Here is a 16,000-nt window from a genome sequence, read left to right as displayed (position 1 = left end):
TAAAATTAAATAGCAATGAGAATGTTGGGTGTTGTGAATCTTAAATCTAAGTGAAACTGCCTTCCATCTCAGGTTTTCATACCTTGGAGCCAAATTTTATTCTTGCAGTTCTCCATGCCACAAGTAAACCAAGTGTGAGAGACAGGGATGGGAGCAGGCTACAGGCGTCCTGTGGTACTGCTGCCATTGAGCTATTTTAAGTTTCATAGTGTCAACTTGACAACACGTCTGCTTACATGAACGCCCATACTGAACTAGATTAGTCTTAACATTTGCGTACATCACTTACCCATTTAGCAATTGGACATCCTTGAGAACTTTTGCCTTCTTTCCCAGTGTAGACAACCCTCTCAATCCTTATAGCTTTACCCTTCTGTCCAAATCTTAAACAAACAAAAATATGTACAATAAGCAGATTCATTTGGTTCTGCGTGAACACTGAAAAGACAGAGCACATTTGCCAGTCTTATCTTGAAAAATAAACACTATGAATGACAGGGAGGGATGTGCAATGCAGTTTATCTTGCTGATTTTATTATAGTGGTGGATTGATACGTTAAGAGAGGCAAATGTCTTTAATACATGACGGATGAGTAAAAATTATCCATAACACATTAATATTCCCAAACCTTTTAACTTTTTGTTTGTTATAGATGACCTTTTGAAAAGTGGACTTGAAGTCTCTCTGTTTTGGGGAGGAATTTTATATTTTTCTTTAATTTCTGGGTTAAACTTAAAGTTATTACTCTGAAATGTACATAATTAAGTTGTCATGGAACAGCTGGCATGCAGTAGTCACTCATTAATTTTCTGTGCTTGTTTCTGGTTTAGATACAGTGTGAATCAGTTAAGTCATGATTAATTTGCATCATATCTATTTCCTTTACTTTATCATCCGGTCATAAATTGTTACTTATTTACTTCTGCTTGACTTCTGTACTGAATTAGGATCACAAGGTGCCCTCAAATGATGCCGTTTCTGTGTGTCTTTTTGCGACCGAGGCGGGCAAGCTTGGCTCTTGCTGAAGCATTTAATCAAGGTGATTGTGCCATCAAGGCAGAATCTAGCCCCACACGCGCATAGTGCTGTTACCCAGAGCAAATGGGATCCGCTTTCCACCTCCTCTGATGGACCAGGTGGAAAGATGTGGGAAATGCTAAGTGAAGCAAATCTTGAATCAATAAAAAGCATCAGGCCTGTCAAGCCATTTCCAGGCATGTTCTCTGGCCAGGCCTCTCCCTGGGCTGCTGCAGCTGGGGTATGCCCGCCTGCTCAGCCCTAGAGCACACCAGGTCTCAGGTGAGCCGTGCGTTAGAAACCCCAGTGTCTGCAACCTTACAGATTCAGCTACCGTGCTGACTCGGCTGCATTTCGGGGACTGGGCAAATTGCACTTCCGTCACTGTTTCTTGAATTCTGACGATCTCCTTGGCATTACCTTTTCTTTTTTTAAATAACCAAGTGTGGGGACTAAATCACAATCTCCTTGTTCATTGCCTACTACCTATACAGCAGTCAAGATAGTTCCTTCCTGTTATGCAGCCATTTAATGATGCCTTGAGAACTTTTGACCTTTCATCCCTCTTGTTTTTGCACTAAAATCTTGGTGACATATTTAAGAGCAAATATTTGTATTTAAACTTCTGTCCTGTAAAGGAAATGAAAAATGCTTATTTTTAGATGTGATCTCATTGTGAAATTTCAGTGTCACGGGAAATTATACAAATAAAATCGAGTTGTACTACACATGTTCTACAGGCAACTGTTAGGTCACTTTTTCCTACTTAGGCTTGGATATTAGGATACATTTCTTTCTTTAATTAACCACATGAAAAAAACATTTTTAAATCTTAACATTTTCTATCAATTTGCTAATCTGGATTGCAGGACAACTGTGTGGATGCTGCCATAGAAATATATTGTGCATTACACACTGGAAGTGAAATGGACTTTGTCTCAAATCTTTTCAACTGTCACAAAGGAATTTGTGCCTGATGTTTGTCATGTTTGCTTTCAGGCCAAAGCTGATTGGCTTTAAAACCGGAGCAAAACTCACTGAGCATGAAGAAGGGACTGAGAGAAGGAAGAGGTAAAATGTATGTATCCATCATGGGTTCTGCAACAAATTTGTTCTGGTACAGCTAAAATATTAACTGCAAGTTTAAATCCAAATCCTAGTTTGTTTGGCAGTGCTGGTACCTTAAAAGTCAATTCATATTCATGGGAAGCCAGTTTAAAAGTGCTTCAGTTGTGATCAGTGTCACCAACTGCACATATGTGCTTGAGAGTATCTTTATAGTTATGTGCTTTTTTTACTTAGGGATACAAAATGAACTAACAAGGAGGAGTTCTGGAGTTCTTGTTCAGCCTGGAGAAGAGAAGAGAAGGCTCTGGGGAGACTTTATAGCAGCCTTCCAGTACCTGAAGGGGGCCTACAGGAAAGTGGGAGAGGGACTTTTTACAAGGGCATGTAGTGATAGGACAAGGAGCGACAGTTTTAAATTGAAAGAGGGTAGATTTAGATTAGATATTAGGAAGAAATTCTTTACTGTGAGGGTGGTGGGACACTGGAACAGGCTGCCCAGATAAGTTGTGGATGGCCCCTCCCTGGAGGTGTTCAAGGCCAGACTGGATGGGGCTTTGAGCAACCTGGTCTAGAGAAAGGTGTCCCTGCCCATGGCAGGGGGGTTGGAACTAGATGATCTTTAAGGTCCCTTCCAACCCAAACCATTCCATGATTCTTCAGTCAGGGAATCGCACAGTTCATACCGTACAAACAGCTGAAAACTAGCCATTGTTCAAGCGGCTGAGGCTATACTCTGCTGAACCTGGCTGAGTAGATGCATGTTACCTATAATCTCTCAGGATTTCCTTCTGCCAACATGAAATGAAATTAAATCAAAAAAAAAAAAAGAAAAAAAGAAAAAAGGTCAGGTCAATAATAAGGATGAAAAATTACATTCCAAAGAAATGAAAAAAGTTTCATTTCTAATAATTGACATCATGACATGAAAGACTTTTGTCTTTTATTTATTATTTGTAAATACTAAATAATTAACCACTCAATGAGAGCTCTGGAGATAACAGATTGTAAGACGCTTCTCAGGAGGGTCAATGTTCACTCCCCCTTCACAGGAAGAAGCTGATTTACGTAGCTTACATGCATTCGAGCTGCTCACGAAGCTGAAAACAAGTATGAGGGCAAGCCCTGCACAGGAGTCATGGGGAAGGAGGTACTAAGAAAGAGAAAGGACCTTAGGACTTAGAGGTAATCCGAAGGGTTTAATATGCCTTAAGTGGCCCATGGTCGTGCAGTGATGAGCACAAGCTAACAGACCTTGCTAAGAAACTGCTCTCCTTATCTCAGACACAGCACTGCAATAATGCCCATTTGCTATTGGTTCTGCACTAGCTGGAGCTTCTTTGCAGTTCTGGAGTCCAGATTTTTAAGGTATTAACAAATCAAATTCCCATCTGTCTCTGACTTACTGGGGACCTTTGTTTGCTTGTTTGTTCAGAGGGAACTGAATTCCCAGATACCTCTGAAAATCTCACCATTAATGTCTATGCACGCCAAAAGCTACAAGTAATGCAGAATTCACAGTGAAGAAGTCACTTTTGTGACAGTTTTTAATTTAAATACCTTAGAAAGGCTGGTGTGTTTTGCACTTACACGTATTTTTAAAAAGCACAGATCATGTATCCATTCTGTGCCATTCATAATTCCTGGTTTGGTTGGCTTTGATGTAATAAATATATCACAGGATGCAACATGATACAGGGATTGTCCACGATCGAGATAAGGCTGGTTTTGTGCAATACTCTGAGGAAGGGGGATGTTTTTTCACAAAACTACTTATCAATTCTTGGGCTGAAATCCTATCCAACAACTTTGTGGAACTCCTGTGGACATGACTGAGTTAGATTTAGCCCTTTAGGGTTGTACTATATACTTAGTGATTTGCAGGGGGGAACTAATTTTGGAGTTTGGTATTCTGCTCTTCATCTTCCTTCTACCTTGGCATTCTCCTACCCAGAGGGAATGCCAGGTCCATGCCTGCTTTTGCAGCCATTGCCAATCATCTTGCTTGGCAGGCTGGTGAATACTTGTTCCTGCTTGGGTTTGCTGGCATTTGTCTCAAAGTGTGCAGCCTGTGCCAGCCAGCAGACTATTAGCCCTGTCAAATATTGTGACTCTCTGGTGAATAGCACAGTGCGTAATGTTGGCAACACTGGAGTAGCTAAGCCTACAAGTAATTACTTGATTTGCAATTGTTTATTTCTTTATGTGCAAAAGCTGGAAAAATTCTGACATCCACAAAAGGATAAATGTTAATCTGCCCTGTGCCTTTGCACTAATTACCTTTCTTCCATGATTTCTCTAATAGCTGCCACATTAGGACCGGCTCCTAGATGGGTATAGAAAGGACCTTCATCTTTTTCAATAATTTGCTCTGTTTAAAACAAAATAAAGGTTATTACTTCGAAGCTTAATTCTTTAACGTAAAAAGTCACATTGCAAAGCTTACATCTAGCTTGTTAGAATACTGCTGTATGGGTCTTGGGTCAGTTTTCAAACACTTATTTCTAAGGTATGCTCATGCAATTTGAACAAAACATGCAAAGCACGTGGCTAATCCTGCTAACAGCTGTGATACGGACTGTGTGCCTTTTGCTAGCACAAACAGTTGTTTCACATCTTGGGCTCTACACTGAAATTCAAAAGGCATTTTCCTGTTATCACCGAACAATTGTTTCTCCTTCTCCTGCTTCCTCCTCTCCCAGTATCTAGAAAGGAGGATAAATGGGATAACAACAGTAAATATTGACGTTAGTGAGCTGTACAGTACTTGTTTTTCAGCAGACATGTTACAGTGTAGGAACCTACAGCTTGAGAAAGTGGCCAGTAAGGTTACATAGAGAGTTTCTGCCACCCACAGAAAGACTCCGTGAAATGAAAAAAAGCAAGTTTGCTGAAAGAAATCCTGCACAAGGCTTAGTCAAAATGATTGTATGCTAAGAATGTGGCCTCAGTTTTTTGTGTGTAGGTAGGACCATGTTAGCATTCACAATATATGCTATATGTTTGGTTTGATACCAGGAGGCAGGCTCCAGCAGCGAGAAAGAAATGGCCAGGCTCTCCTTGGGTTCAGGAGGAGATGGTGGAGTTGTGCTGACTTGTCTGAGGGCTGACTTTTTATGCTTTCTGCCATGCTAACTCCAAAGGCTGGATGAGGTGATGCTGCTCTTGACGTACAGCCTCCGGAAGCATGATGAAGGCATGCTATAAACCTGAATGTGTCAATGGGGGAATGGCTTAATTTACTCTTCCTAAGGACAAGTATTGGTAGGAAAGAGCAGTAAACCCTATCAATTATGCTATGGCACTGGGTTCTTCAAAGAGGACAGGAGCTAAATTTCATGCTCCTTTATTTCCGAGAGGGTCTGCTAACTGAAGAATTAAAATACAAGTGGAGAATAAGCTATTTTGCTTAGTTAGTGGTTGCAGTACTGGCTAAAAAAATAATGAGAATAATGAAATGATTGCCAGAAAAACTTGTGCCACCTACATTGGAGAAACCGTCTTAGGAAAAAAACCCAACCAACCTTCAGTGTTTTCAAAACAACTACATTTTGTATGTTGTTTCTTACTAAACAACAAGGAACAGCAAGGAACTGTCTTCCAGTTTTCTTTGTGGGAGCTTTGGAAATCCACTACCTTCTCTTTTTGTTACCATGTATCATCTCTGAGACATAGCCCCAAGCATTCAAAAAAGCAAAAAGGTCCATTTTGCAGTTTTGGAGGAGCATTGGTTCAACTTTCCTCTTTTTATAGCTGGTACGAAATCCCAGTAAGTGAAACTATAACAAGGATTTTTTTTTTTTCCCATTTTTGGTGCTGAACCATTTGTCTCAGCCTGAATAGTTTATCCAGTAGAGTCTGAAAATGCCTGTTAGACCTGGCTGTGTGAAGTGTCAGTGCTGTATGGAAGCTCAGGCTATGAGGCCATGCCTGTCACTGTACTTTGCCTCCCTCTGCTCTATTCTTCCAGCTTTTGGAGATCAGGTATGCCATGAAGAAACACTGAGGATCCCCTTCGCTCCTTTTTTGGCGCTGCTTGTGTAGCTTCTCTAAGAAACTGCTGATCTCTTTAGCCTTGCAGGAGACAAGTGCGTGAAAGGGAGGATAAACTCTTGCAACAAGTGAGGAATAATTTGTCATCCCTTCTTTGCTTAGGCTTTACTGAGGGAAACTTCAGCAGTTTCACTGTTAGAGAAAAAAATGGCGTAAGGATCTCAAGTTTTGGACCCAGGACATATTTTACAAATGCTGTATCTAACCTTGATGAATAAATTAGATTATAAAGTTATGACATACTTTTTATCAGCATGTTGTCATTACATGTCTGCTGCTCAAGGAGAATGGATGTGAGGAGATACATTACTGGCCATAAGCATTCTGACTGAAAGAGCAAATAGGTAATTGCTTTATGAAATATTGAGAAAGGGCCCATGTGTAGGGTTGGATAAGTGGAGTAGGCATAAGTGTATAAAATTGCAATTTTGTAAGCCTTTAGTAGTTACTGTTCTTAAAAAAACAAAAAACAAAAAATCCTCCAACGAAAACATACAACTAACCCCGTGATCCCAACTTGAAGGCTCGTTTCCTTCCTGTGCACTAGTACGTTTTTAGTACATCTCAGCACTTACCAACACAGCTGCAAGATGGGAAATCATACTGGGTTTTGGCAGGTGTGTCCAATAAATTTTTTACAGGAGTATCCAATAACTTGGAAGGTGAGTCTAAAAAATTATTGAGAACAGTTCCAGCTGTTCTTTTGGTCGGGGTTTTCTCAGCAGACAAGTTTGCTTGCTGATCTAAGATTGGGGTCTGAGTGTCAAAATCTGCAGCACCGGTATTTCTTGATAGGATGGTAATAGGGCCTGCTGTTTCAACCTTCACATGTTTAGGTGATTTGACAGTAAAAGTCTTGTGATCAAACAGTGATTTGACCTGTATCTGTTTTAGCTGCTGTTCCATTGTCTCGATGATGCTCTTTTGTTGCATGTTCTCGCAGCCGAAGTGCTGATTCTCTTGTTTAATTGTTTTTTTCCACATTTTGTTTTCCAGCTGTCCAGCTGATGGACGCATGCAGACATTAGACTTTGTGCCAGGCTCAATTTTTATAGGCTTGCGCGCTGCGCTGGGACCAATCTCAGTTTTGGGTTGCTGGTATGCTTGTTGCTCCTGTTTTTGCAAGAGGTGCCACCTTAGAGCAGCATGCTTTTGAAAATCCTTAGGGGTTTGGGACTGCAAATGACAGCTCCTCTGGTCTTGGGAGTGTGGGGCAGTTTGCTGGCTCTGTGGTAAGTACCGCTGAGGAATCTGCGTAGCTTGTTGGCTCGGGAGGTCTTGGTTCAGGCTACCACCGTAGCACTGTGTTTGCTGGAGTGGTGGTAACTGTATAACTGAAGCTTGTTGTGTCTGTTGCTCTTGTTCTGGAAAACAGTGATTCACATCTTGCTTTGCGGTCAAGTTATTTGAAAAATACTGCATGTGTTGCAAGTCCTGCATTTTTTTGGCTCCAAAGTGTTCGATATTTGCGGCGTTTTCTTTCTTCTCAGAAATCAAGTGCATGTTGTTTGGGCAGGGATGCTGCAGACTAGCGTTTGCTTTCTGAGTGTAAAGGGGAGCTTTGTTGTTCATGCTCTGTACCTGCTCTAGGCCTAGCTGAGGGTTATGCAGTGGGAATGCAGGTGATTTCATGTACTTATTCCCAGTTTGAAAACATTCATCTACTTTAAGCTGATTGAAGGATGTCCTGTCTAGCGGCTGCTCAGCATTACTTTGGGAGTGGGAAATGGTTTGGGGCAGGTCTTTATTTTTCATTTGCAGAGCCTGTTGCTGGTTTGGGGTTAGCTGTGGACTGCACGGCAGTTGCACCTGCTGTGCCTGTTTCTGAAGCATCTGTTGCAAAATGTGTGAATGCAAGAATTGCTGGTTTTCCCCTGGCTGGGGATTCAAGTGCTGCTGTTTCAACAGGGCCCTTAAAGGCTGTTCGGCTTGTTGTTCTGGTCTTTGCTGGAAATGGAGCTGCTGCAGAGGGTGTTGCTGCACTTGGGAATTGAGTAGAGAATCCATCTTCGTGAGCTGTGGCTGCGGTGAGTGTTTCCGGAACGGCAGCTGCTGGTCAGCTGTGGGACGCGGCTGTGGCTGGGAGGTCTCGCTTTTGTACAGCAGAGGAATTTGTTCCTGTTGCACTATCTTTTGGCTCTGGGGCTGTCCTGAAGGCCCCTTTGATGCATCAGGACTTCCAGCATACTGTTTTGTATAGGCTGTTTCAGCTGTATTTGCCTGGAACTGAAGGACTGATCGCAATAATGCTTCGCTGGGCTTTTGGGGAGGCTCTCCCTGGCGGAACTGGGTGGAAACCAGTTCTATCCAGGCTGGTTTTGAATAATGGTGAGCCTGTTGCACAGGCTCTTTCACTTGGTCCTTTTCTCTGCTGGGAGGAATCTCAGGTTCTCTCTGTCCTGGGAAATGCTGATAGTGTTGCTGCAACTCACCCTCACTTCCGCGTGCTTGCAGGTTTTGGAGGGGAGGCTCTGACGCCGGCGTCATTTCTTCTGGGCGCTGCTGAATTGAGGCGGCCATAGCAGCTTGCGGGATGCTTTCACTGACATCTTGTTGTGACGTTTGTGCCTGCTGCGGAAGTCTCTGCTGAGGGTGAAGTTGTTGTTGGCTGAGGCTGGGACTTTCTGACGTTGGTCCCTGCTGTTGCCCGTCATTCTTTATCTCCCCAGGAAGAGTTTCATCACATCTGTTGTCATAGGAATGATGTCCTTCTTGCACCACAACAGACAGTGCACTGTTCATTTCCGGAGCAGGAGTGGAGGAATCTTTGTGAAACATTGAGTTCTGTTTAAAGAAAGCACCATTTTTTTCTGCTTGCTCAGAAAACCTTTCCAGAGTGGCATTCTGAGCTTGCAGGTTACTGCTGGAACTGAGAGAGAGGTCTTGGTTGGGAACCTGCCCTACGCTTCCACGAACAGTACTGCTTCCTACGGGTGACTGGTGTGGATCGTAGCCTGGAATCTTTTGCTGTAGCTGTAGTTCTGGTTTCTGAAGCAAACAGCTACCTGGCAATACAGGTGGTTTACTGGAGTCTTCTGCATTGTAGACCTCAGTAACCACTACAGCTGGCACTTGAGGCAGCTCAGAGTTTGAGGTCTGTGGGGAAGTGATCTGCCCTGAGGTATGGGATGAATGCGTTGTCTCATAGGACAACTCATTAGTAGCCTGACTGGTAATGGCATTGATATGAGATGTGTTCTTCTGCATTGCTATGGAAACATGTTCTGGATAATATTGAGACAGTGTTTTCTCCAGGAGTTCACCATGCATGCTTTCCATGGAAGAGGCAGAAACTGTAGCACCATTAGGCATTGGCACTGCCTTGTTCTTAAGTAGTAAGACAATGTCCCTGTTGTGGCAATGAACATTTTCCTGCTCCGGCTCATCCCCAATCAGGAGGTCACGAGGGTTTTCTGAACCACCAATGTTGTATCTTGTAGACTGCATCAAATCTGAAACTTCATTTTCTTGTCCTGTAAAACTCTTGGGTTTCTTCTCACTGTAACAATTGGAGATGCTTGGTTTTTCATTATTATCCTCTGGCTCAGCTTTTTCTCCATTTACCTCTTTGTCTTGTTTCACTTTCTTGCTCTCATGAAGTCCATACAGAGAGGGCTCACTAAAAGTGCGTTTTATCCCACCATTTTGCATATATTTGGAATATACTTTCTTTTCTTGTAAAACGTCGGGGCTAACACGGTGGTTTGGACTTCCCTTCAGGTGGGGCACTCCATAGATGCTTTTAATGAATAGCTGCTTGTGGTCTCCATTTACTTCAACTTCAGGCCTCTCTGTTGCTGGACTTCCATTCTGTAGCTTCACCGCAGAAGGCTCTGCCTGGCAAATGTGAGAAGATTGCGGTATTAGAAACGGACTCAATCTATTGCCGTCAACATGGTTGGTTCTGTCCTGTTCCATCTGGCCTGCTCCGGGGCCATCCACAAGGCTACCCTCTGAATGTATCTGAAAGAGAAAAGAAACGGGAGAGAATCTAAGTCAATTTTAGTTTCCATTGATGGACAGCCAATTACTGACAATTCCTGCAGCATTCAAGCATGCATTGTCCTGACTAGCTCCCACACACAATGTGAGCTCGCAGGTGCACCTAAGGGGTGTTTCACTATCCTATCACATTTTGTAGCGCTGTGTCTCCCTTTTTCTTGAAGGTTTGTTCTTCAAGATGGAGACAGTTAACATACAGAGTGGCTCCTTACCCCCATTTAACACACAAACAGATATTTTACCAAAAACCATCTCCCCTAGTGGGGCAAAAAATATTCTCTGCTTTTGAATGATTTGCATAGACTCCTCTGTTGTCACTTTTTCTCCTTGGTAAGGCAGAAAGTCATGCCGAAACCACAGTTCCCAGACTTGGTGCTAATCCCATTATTTGATTAAGCGTGCCAAACCTCTTTTGTGTGACTTGAAGGATTATTGCCACCAAGCTTGCCAAGTAGAGGGGAAAACCTGCTTTTTTCTGTCTTCAGCTGTCTAACAAGGTCTTTTAAAACTGGCATTCCTAATAACCACGCAAGTGGCAAGATACACATGTGAGACAAAGCCATGCTTGATTGCTGTCCATAGGAACTCTAACAGTTCACCAACATCTTGGTAATGTTGACAGAAACAAATCGAGAGATTTCTTAAAGGTTTGATGGAAGTGGTATTTTTTTCAGGTATTAATATCCTTTAGAATTTACATATAGACATCAAGCATGGCTTAAACTATGCATTTGGGTTTTGAACTGAGCCCCACAGCTGTGGAGCTAGCATTTTTTCTTCTTTGTTTGGAAGGAAAATCCCATTTTCTCATATACTCTTTAGATCTTATTTATAAAAAGAAGTTTTTCGTTGGATAAAAGTACTGACAATGTGCAGTGAACAAATTCCACATAATGGCAAGCTAATCCTGTTCACATGGATCTTCCCAGGATTAACAATCCCAGTTAACATAGATAAAGCCCTTGTTTGACTCTGCTTGTAATTTATTCTTTGTTGGCTTTAAGGTTCTCAACCAGTCACAAATGACAGAAGACAGACTGACAGAGGGTCCTACAGATGTGAGATTGCACAGAGAAAATTTGGACTCATGCGTGTCTTTGTCCTGAAGCTTTTATTTTCAGTTTGCATAAAGGGGAATCTGAAGGATTCTCTATTACCACGTCCAACCGTATCCCTGGTTGGACGGCAAAGTCAGGAGAAGAACTACATGTGGCTGGTGTTGCCACTACCTAGGAAGAACTACTTACTGAAAACTTTCTCCCATCACGGTTGCTCTGCTTATGTATTTATCCTACACTATTTTTTTTTTAAATGCTAATGAACATCTAATTTATACAGTTTTCAGTGCAGTATTGCCTTACTCAGTTGAGTAATACGATTCTAAAATGCTTTTAAAGGTAGTATTAATTAATGAGACTCATTACATCCAGCAGAATCCCCTCTGCTTGCAGCTCTGATTTCAGTATCAGGACAATTCAAATATACATTTTGACTGGCAAGCACCTATATGATGACTTGTATCCACTTCCTCCTTATCCCATACTTGGTTTTAGATTTACTTTTGACCTCCTAAAGTTTTTTCCTTTTCTTTCTATACTCCATTTATGTTTTGTATGACAAGTAGAGAAATTCTTTCTGCAAGTAACTACTTAAAAAGAGAGTTTTTGGAGGGAAAGCTAAGAATACGGAGATGGAAAAGAATGTTTGTCCATCTTTCCTGTTTTCTTGACAAGGCTTCTTCCCTTCTAGATATATTTCAGTATATTTCCCAACCTAGCTTTAAAGTACCACAAGACACGAACGAGCCTTTGCAGCTTTCCCAAGGAGACGATATTCTATGCTTAACAGAAAGCAGCATGAAAAGGATTCCTCTGATGTGTCATTCTAGGCCGGGTGGCAGAATGGTGCTCCCAGAGTGCCTCAAAAATAAAATGTCAGCCTAATTTGGAAACCATTCTTTGCCTTCACACCTTTCATACCTAGAAACTGCAGCTGAACCACAACTCAGACATGAGTGTGTAGGCTGCTGTATTTCGCAAGTATGAAATGAAATAAAAGGCACCATAGTAATTAACACTGTGCTGTCAAGGTGCTTCTGAAATATTTATTTCTTTAAAAAAAAGTTTTAGTCTGTGTGATTGAGCCGTGAGAAACTTCCCCTGGCCCTCAAGGTCTGCCTTGCTGCTTGTGTTCTGGTGTACTGTGTGGGTTGCAACTAAATTCCTTCCGAGAGTTCCCAGACAATGTTTCTTCTCAACTCCTTTCTGATAGGTAAAAACACCTTTTTGTTCAGAAGTGGGGGCTGCCCGACTTCTCTAAACTTAGCTTGCAAACCCCTTGTAGGAGCACATCTGTAATTCAGAAAAGAGTCTTAGGTTCATGCCATCCTCAAAAAACGCGAGGTTATCTTCACTGTGTGACATGGATTATTATTCACGGTATTCTCAAAGACCTCACGGTATGAGTCAACCAGTTCCCCCAAATTCTGATCACCTCCAGTGTAAAAGGCACTGGTGTTAGACATTGCAAAGGACACAGGAAGCATTTGGTTCTTTAAAATACAAAGTTAATTCATCGATTGAAAGTGCCAGCTTTGCATTCTTTGAAATGCATCTAGGATTTTGGTGACTTTCCGTTATACTTCTTTCTCTCTCTGTCCACACTCAGTTATTCACAATCCTTGAGTCACACCTGAGTACAAATCTTCCTCAAGCAGCTACAAAGCACAGCAATTATTTGTAACTTAGAACTGGCAAAAGACAAATGGCAGTGATACCTTTATTACTGGTTTTAACTGGGACACCACGAAGATATTCTTGATGCTACTACTAAGCAGACCTGTTGTGCCTTTCAGAGTCTCTGTGCTCTTCTTTATAATTGTGGGGTGAACTGTCTGCCTCTCAAAGTAAATCTACCTTTCCCTAAGCGTAGCAGTTAGCCTTTTTTCTCTTTCCCATAACTGTATTTTATCTAGACCATTTAGTAGCTCCACATATTTTTCTTCAGCTATAATTCATTAGAAATTCAAGTCACATCAGCAGCATCTGTGAAACAATTACTGCATCTAGGACTGACTCTGCAGTCTAATCCATCATAATTATGACTGGCCTCTTTGAAGATGCTACGATGCGTGACTTAAATATAGCACATTACTGTGCAAATGGATCAGCATCTCATCCCACCAATATGCATTCAAGTTATAATTCACTCCACCACCGTTTGACTTTCAGATGCAAGCAATGTATGTACATTTCTTGCCACATATGGGGCACAAATTGGAAACCAGCTACTGAAAGAGAGTTTGAGATATTTTTTGTTTGTTTTACGGGCAAGTTTGGCATATTCCTGCCACCCCTATTAATACGGGAATACTGAAAGACTGGAGGGTGTTGTGATGAGCGCGACAAACATTTCTGCAGCAACAAAAGTACTCTTAGTTATGTCATTTTCTTTCATAGAAAATCTTTCTTTACTTTTAGCCAGTTCTAGAGGTTCAGGCCTTATTTCATACAGCACCTGTATCTGGGGAGTTTGTGAATGCAAAGCAGCTCAGATGAATGAATGGACAAATACACCCACTGCAGGGGAGTAGAGTCTTCTGCAAAGCTGGGCAAGATTCCCAGTAGAAAAAGTAGGTGGAGGGATGCTGTGTTACAGTACTCATAGCCCTAAAAGGACCAAAAGGCGGGATGTCAGATGGGTTGTTTCCGCTTCTGGGGTTAGCTCGGATAGAAATATATCTCCTCAGAGGTTTTTCTCCCTGGCAGAAACATACCTCCTCAGATCATGACCTCAGCTGACGTGTGCTCGAGTGATTATTAGGATGAGACTCAAGAAAGCAGAAGTCGGATACCCAGGAGCTTGTCAATGGCTCGCTGGGTTGTTCCTGGAGTGCTGCCACAGCCTCTGTCCTGCTGGCACCCTTCTGCCACCACCAGATGACACAGAGGTCTAAACTGCTCCCAGGCAAGAAATCCCTGTAGCACTTTCTAGACAGGAGGTGAATTTACCTGTATGTCTTGCCAAACTCCAGTTTGTAAGTTGTGCTTTCTGCTTACACTCTCCTGCTCCTATCACCTTGGTACAGTAGTTGGCTTCACTTCTGGCTTAATTTGCTATGTATGATTATGTGCTGGTGTGTAGTTGCTTCTCTCCTCTGAAGCTCATGTCGCTGGCAAAGAGGTCTAAATCCTGAACTTTCAGTAAGTGAAAAGGCTCCTAAAGTGAGGGGATTTTTCTTCCCTATTTCAAGAATGAATGAAAATTCAAGAAAAGGCATGAGTAGAGTTATTCCTAAGTAAGGACACTCATACGTGGCGTTATCAGAATGCTCAATTTCTGCACTAAAAACGTAAATCTTCTGGACTTGCATACATGCGAAATTGTTTCTGATTAACTCTGTGTCAAAGTTCTCTCTTTTTTCACTTTGGAACAAGACTTGTAAGCAGTTGTAACGATGCTCAACATTGTGATTTATAGCCGTGTGGTTATTGTGGGATGCAGTTGCTTCAGCTGTGCCTTGGGTTAACACCTGTAAGCAAGCTGCAAATGTCACTAGAGGAGAAAAGATGTGCAGTTAACCCAGATGGCTAATGGGCGATGTAACACATCAAAGCTCCTTATTAGTGAGACCTTTCCATTATTGCTGGGATAAAATGTTGCACACATGAAAACTGTGGTATAGTTTAAGGGTTTCCTGTATGTTTCACATTTAAGGTGTTTATACACTGAGAAACAAAGGAAGCTTCCACATGGGAACTAATGGAAGAGGCAAGACCAGGACTATACCTGCCCAGGCTTTGGGTGGTTTGCCATTCGCAGAACAACTTCTTCCCAAGCCAGGGTTGCTGGTAGTTTGTAACAAATACAATACCATCAGAAACCAAACCCCGTGTAGGCCTGTTGTTTAAATATGGGTTCAACGTGCTTTTCTGAAGCCAAGCCACCCATGAGCCAGAATTTTAACACTTTTGTCCAAAGCAGATTTGAAAGAGAGATTGTATTCATGCCCGAGGTGAACTGAAGCTCTGAACCCCACAACACGCCCTACAGATTTGCTCTGCTCCCTACCAGCATCACTGGTGCCCCGCAGCAAGTGTGGTGGCTGAGGAAAACACAGTGAAACTTCAAGGCAGATGTAAAGGAGGCCCCAGAAGGACAAGGACACTCTGTTGTTAGCTGGGCTCTGTGGCTTACAATGAGGTCCTTTTGCACTGCATTCAGCTGTCTCTTCATTTGGATAGTATATTTATTCAGCGCATTAGCAATGCTTTGGAAAAAACTCGCATAAGGACGCCATGCCTTCTCTGTTCCTTGAAGTTTTTAAGTTAAGACTATATTTCTTTCTAAAATATACTTATTGCTTTTTTATTGTAGCTTTAAATAGCAGTTAAGGGGTTAATCTAGAAACTACCGGATGAGACTCTGTGACTGTATTCTGCAGGAGGTCATATTACATGAATATAATTGTCTTCTCTGGCATTTAGATCTACAAATAATCTGTGTCAAACAAAAGAAAATGTGGGATGGCTAAAATTTGTTACTTAATTTATAGCTAATTTATCCTTAATTTACCAGGAAACTAGTGAATATAGATATAAGCAGGCATAAGGGAATAAAGAGCATGGGATTTGTGAAATACGAGGATTAATAATTCATTAAATCTTATCCAAGCCAGGAGCCTCATAATTCATGCATTTTTAAATCAACTAGTGCTAAACTCCCCTCAGTTTATTGACACCAGTTCTTGCATTTCAGTGATGCAATGATCTAATCGCAAAAGCACTTGAACCAGTTTGATTTTTGACCTAAATACAGAGGGCAAGAGAGTAAAGCTGAACTGGTCTGCACAGTGATTTCCCC

The 16,000-nt window shown here is 41.9% G+C and overlaps 1 protein-coding gene across 1 annotated transcript in view; it reads right to left on the bottom strand.

The window, feature by feature from the left end:
• The window catches only part of TET2 (tet methylcytosine dioxygenase 2), a 75,352-nt gene that overhangs the window by 14,875 nt on the left and 44,477 nt on the right, over positions 1–16,000 (bottom strand). Inside the window, exons 2-4 of the mRNA XM_068403798.1 lie at positions 6,712–10,099; positions 4,364–4,454; positions 290–383 (exon numbers count right to left, since the gene is read on the bottom strand). Of these exons, the coding sequence (XP_068259899.1) occupies positions 290–383; positions 4,364–4,454; positions 6,712–10,099 (3,573 nt within the window). The remainder of the gene's footprint in view (positions 1–289; positions 384–4,363; positions 4,455–6,711; positions 10,100–16,000) is intronic.

The sequence above is a fragment of the Nyctibius grandis genome, chromosome 6, assembly GCF_013368605.1.
Source record: "Nyctibius grandis isolate bNycGra1 chromosome 6, bNycGra1.pri, whole genome shotgun sequence".
Taxonomy (NCBI): Eukaryota; Metazoa; Chordata; class Aves; order Nyctibiiformes; family Nyctibiidae; genus Nyctibius; species Nyctibius grandis.
This window is presented reverse-complemented; position numbering and strand designations above follow the sequence as displayed.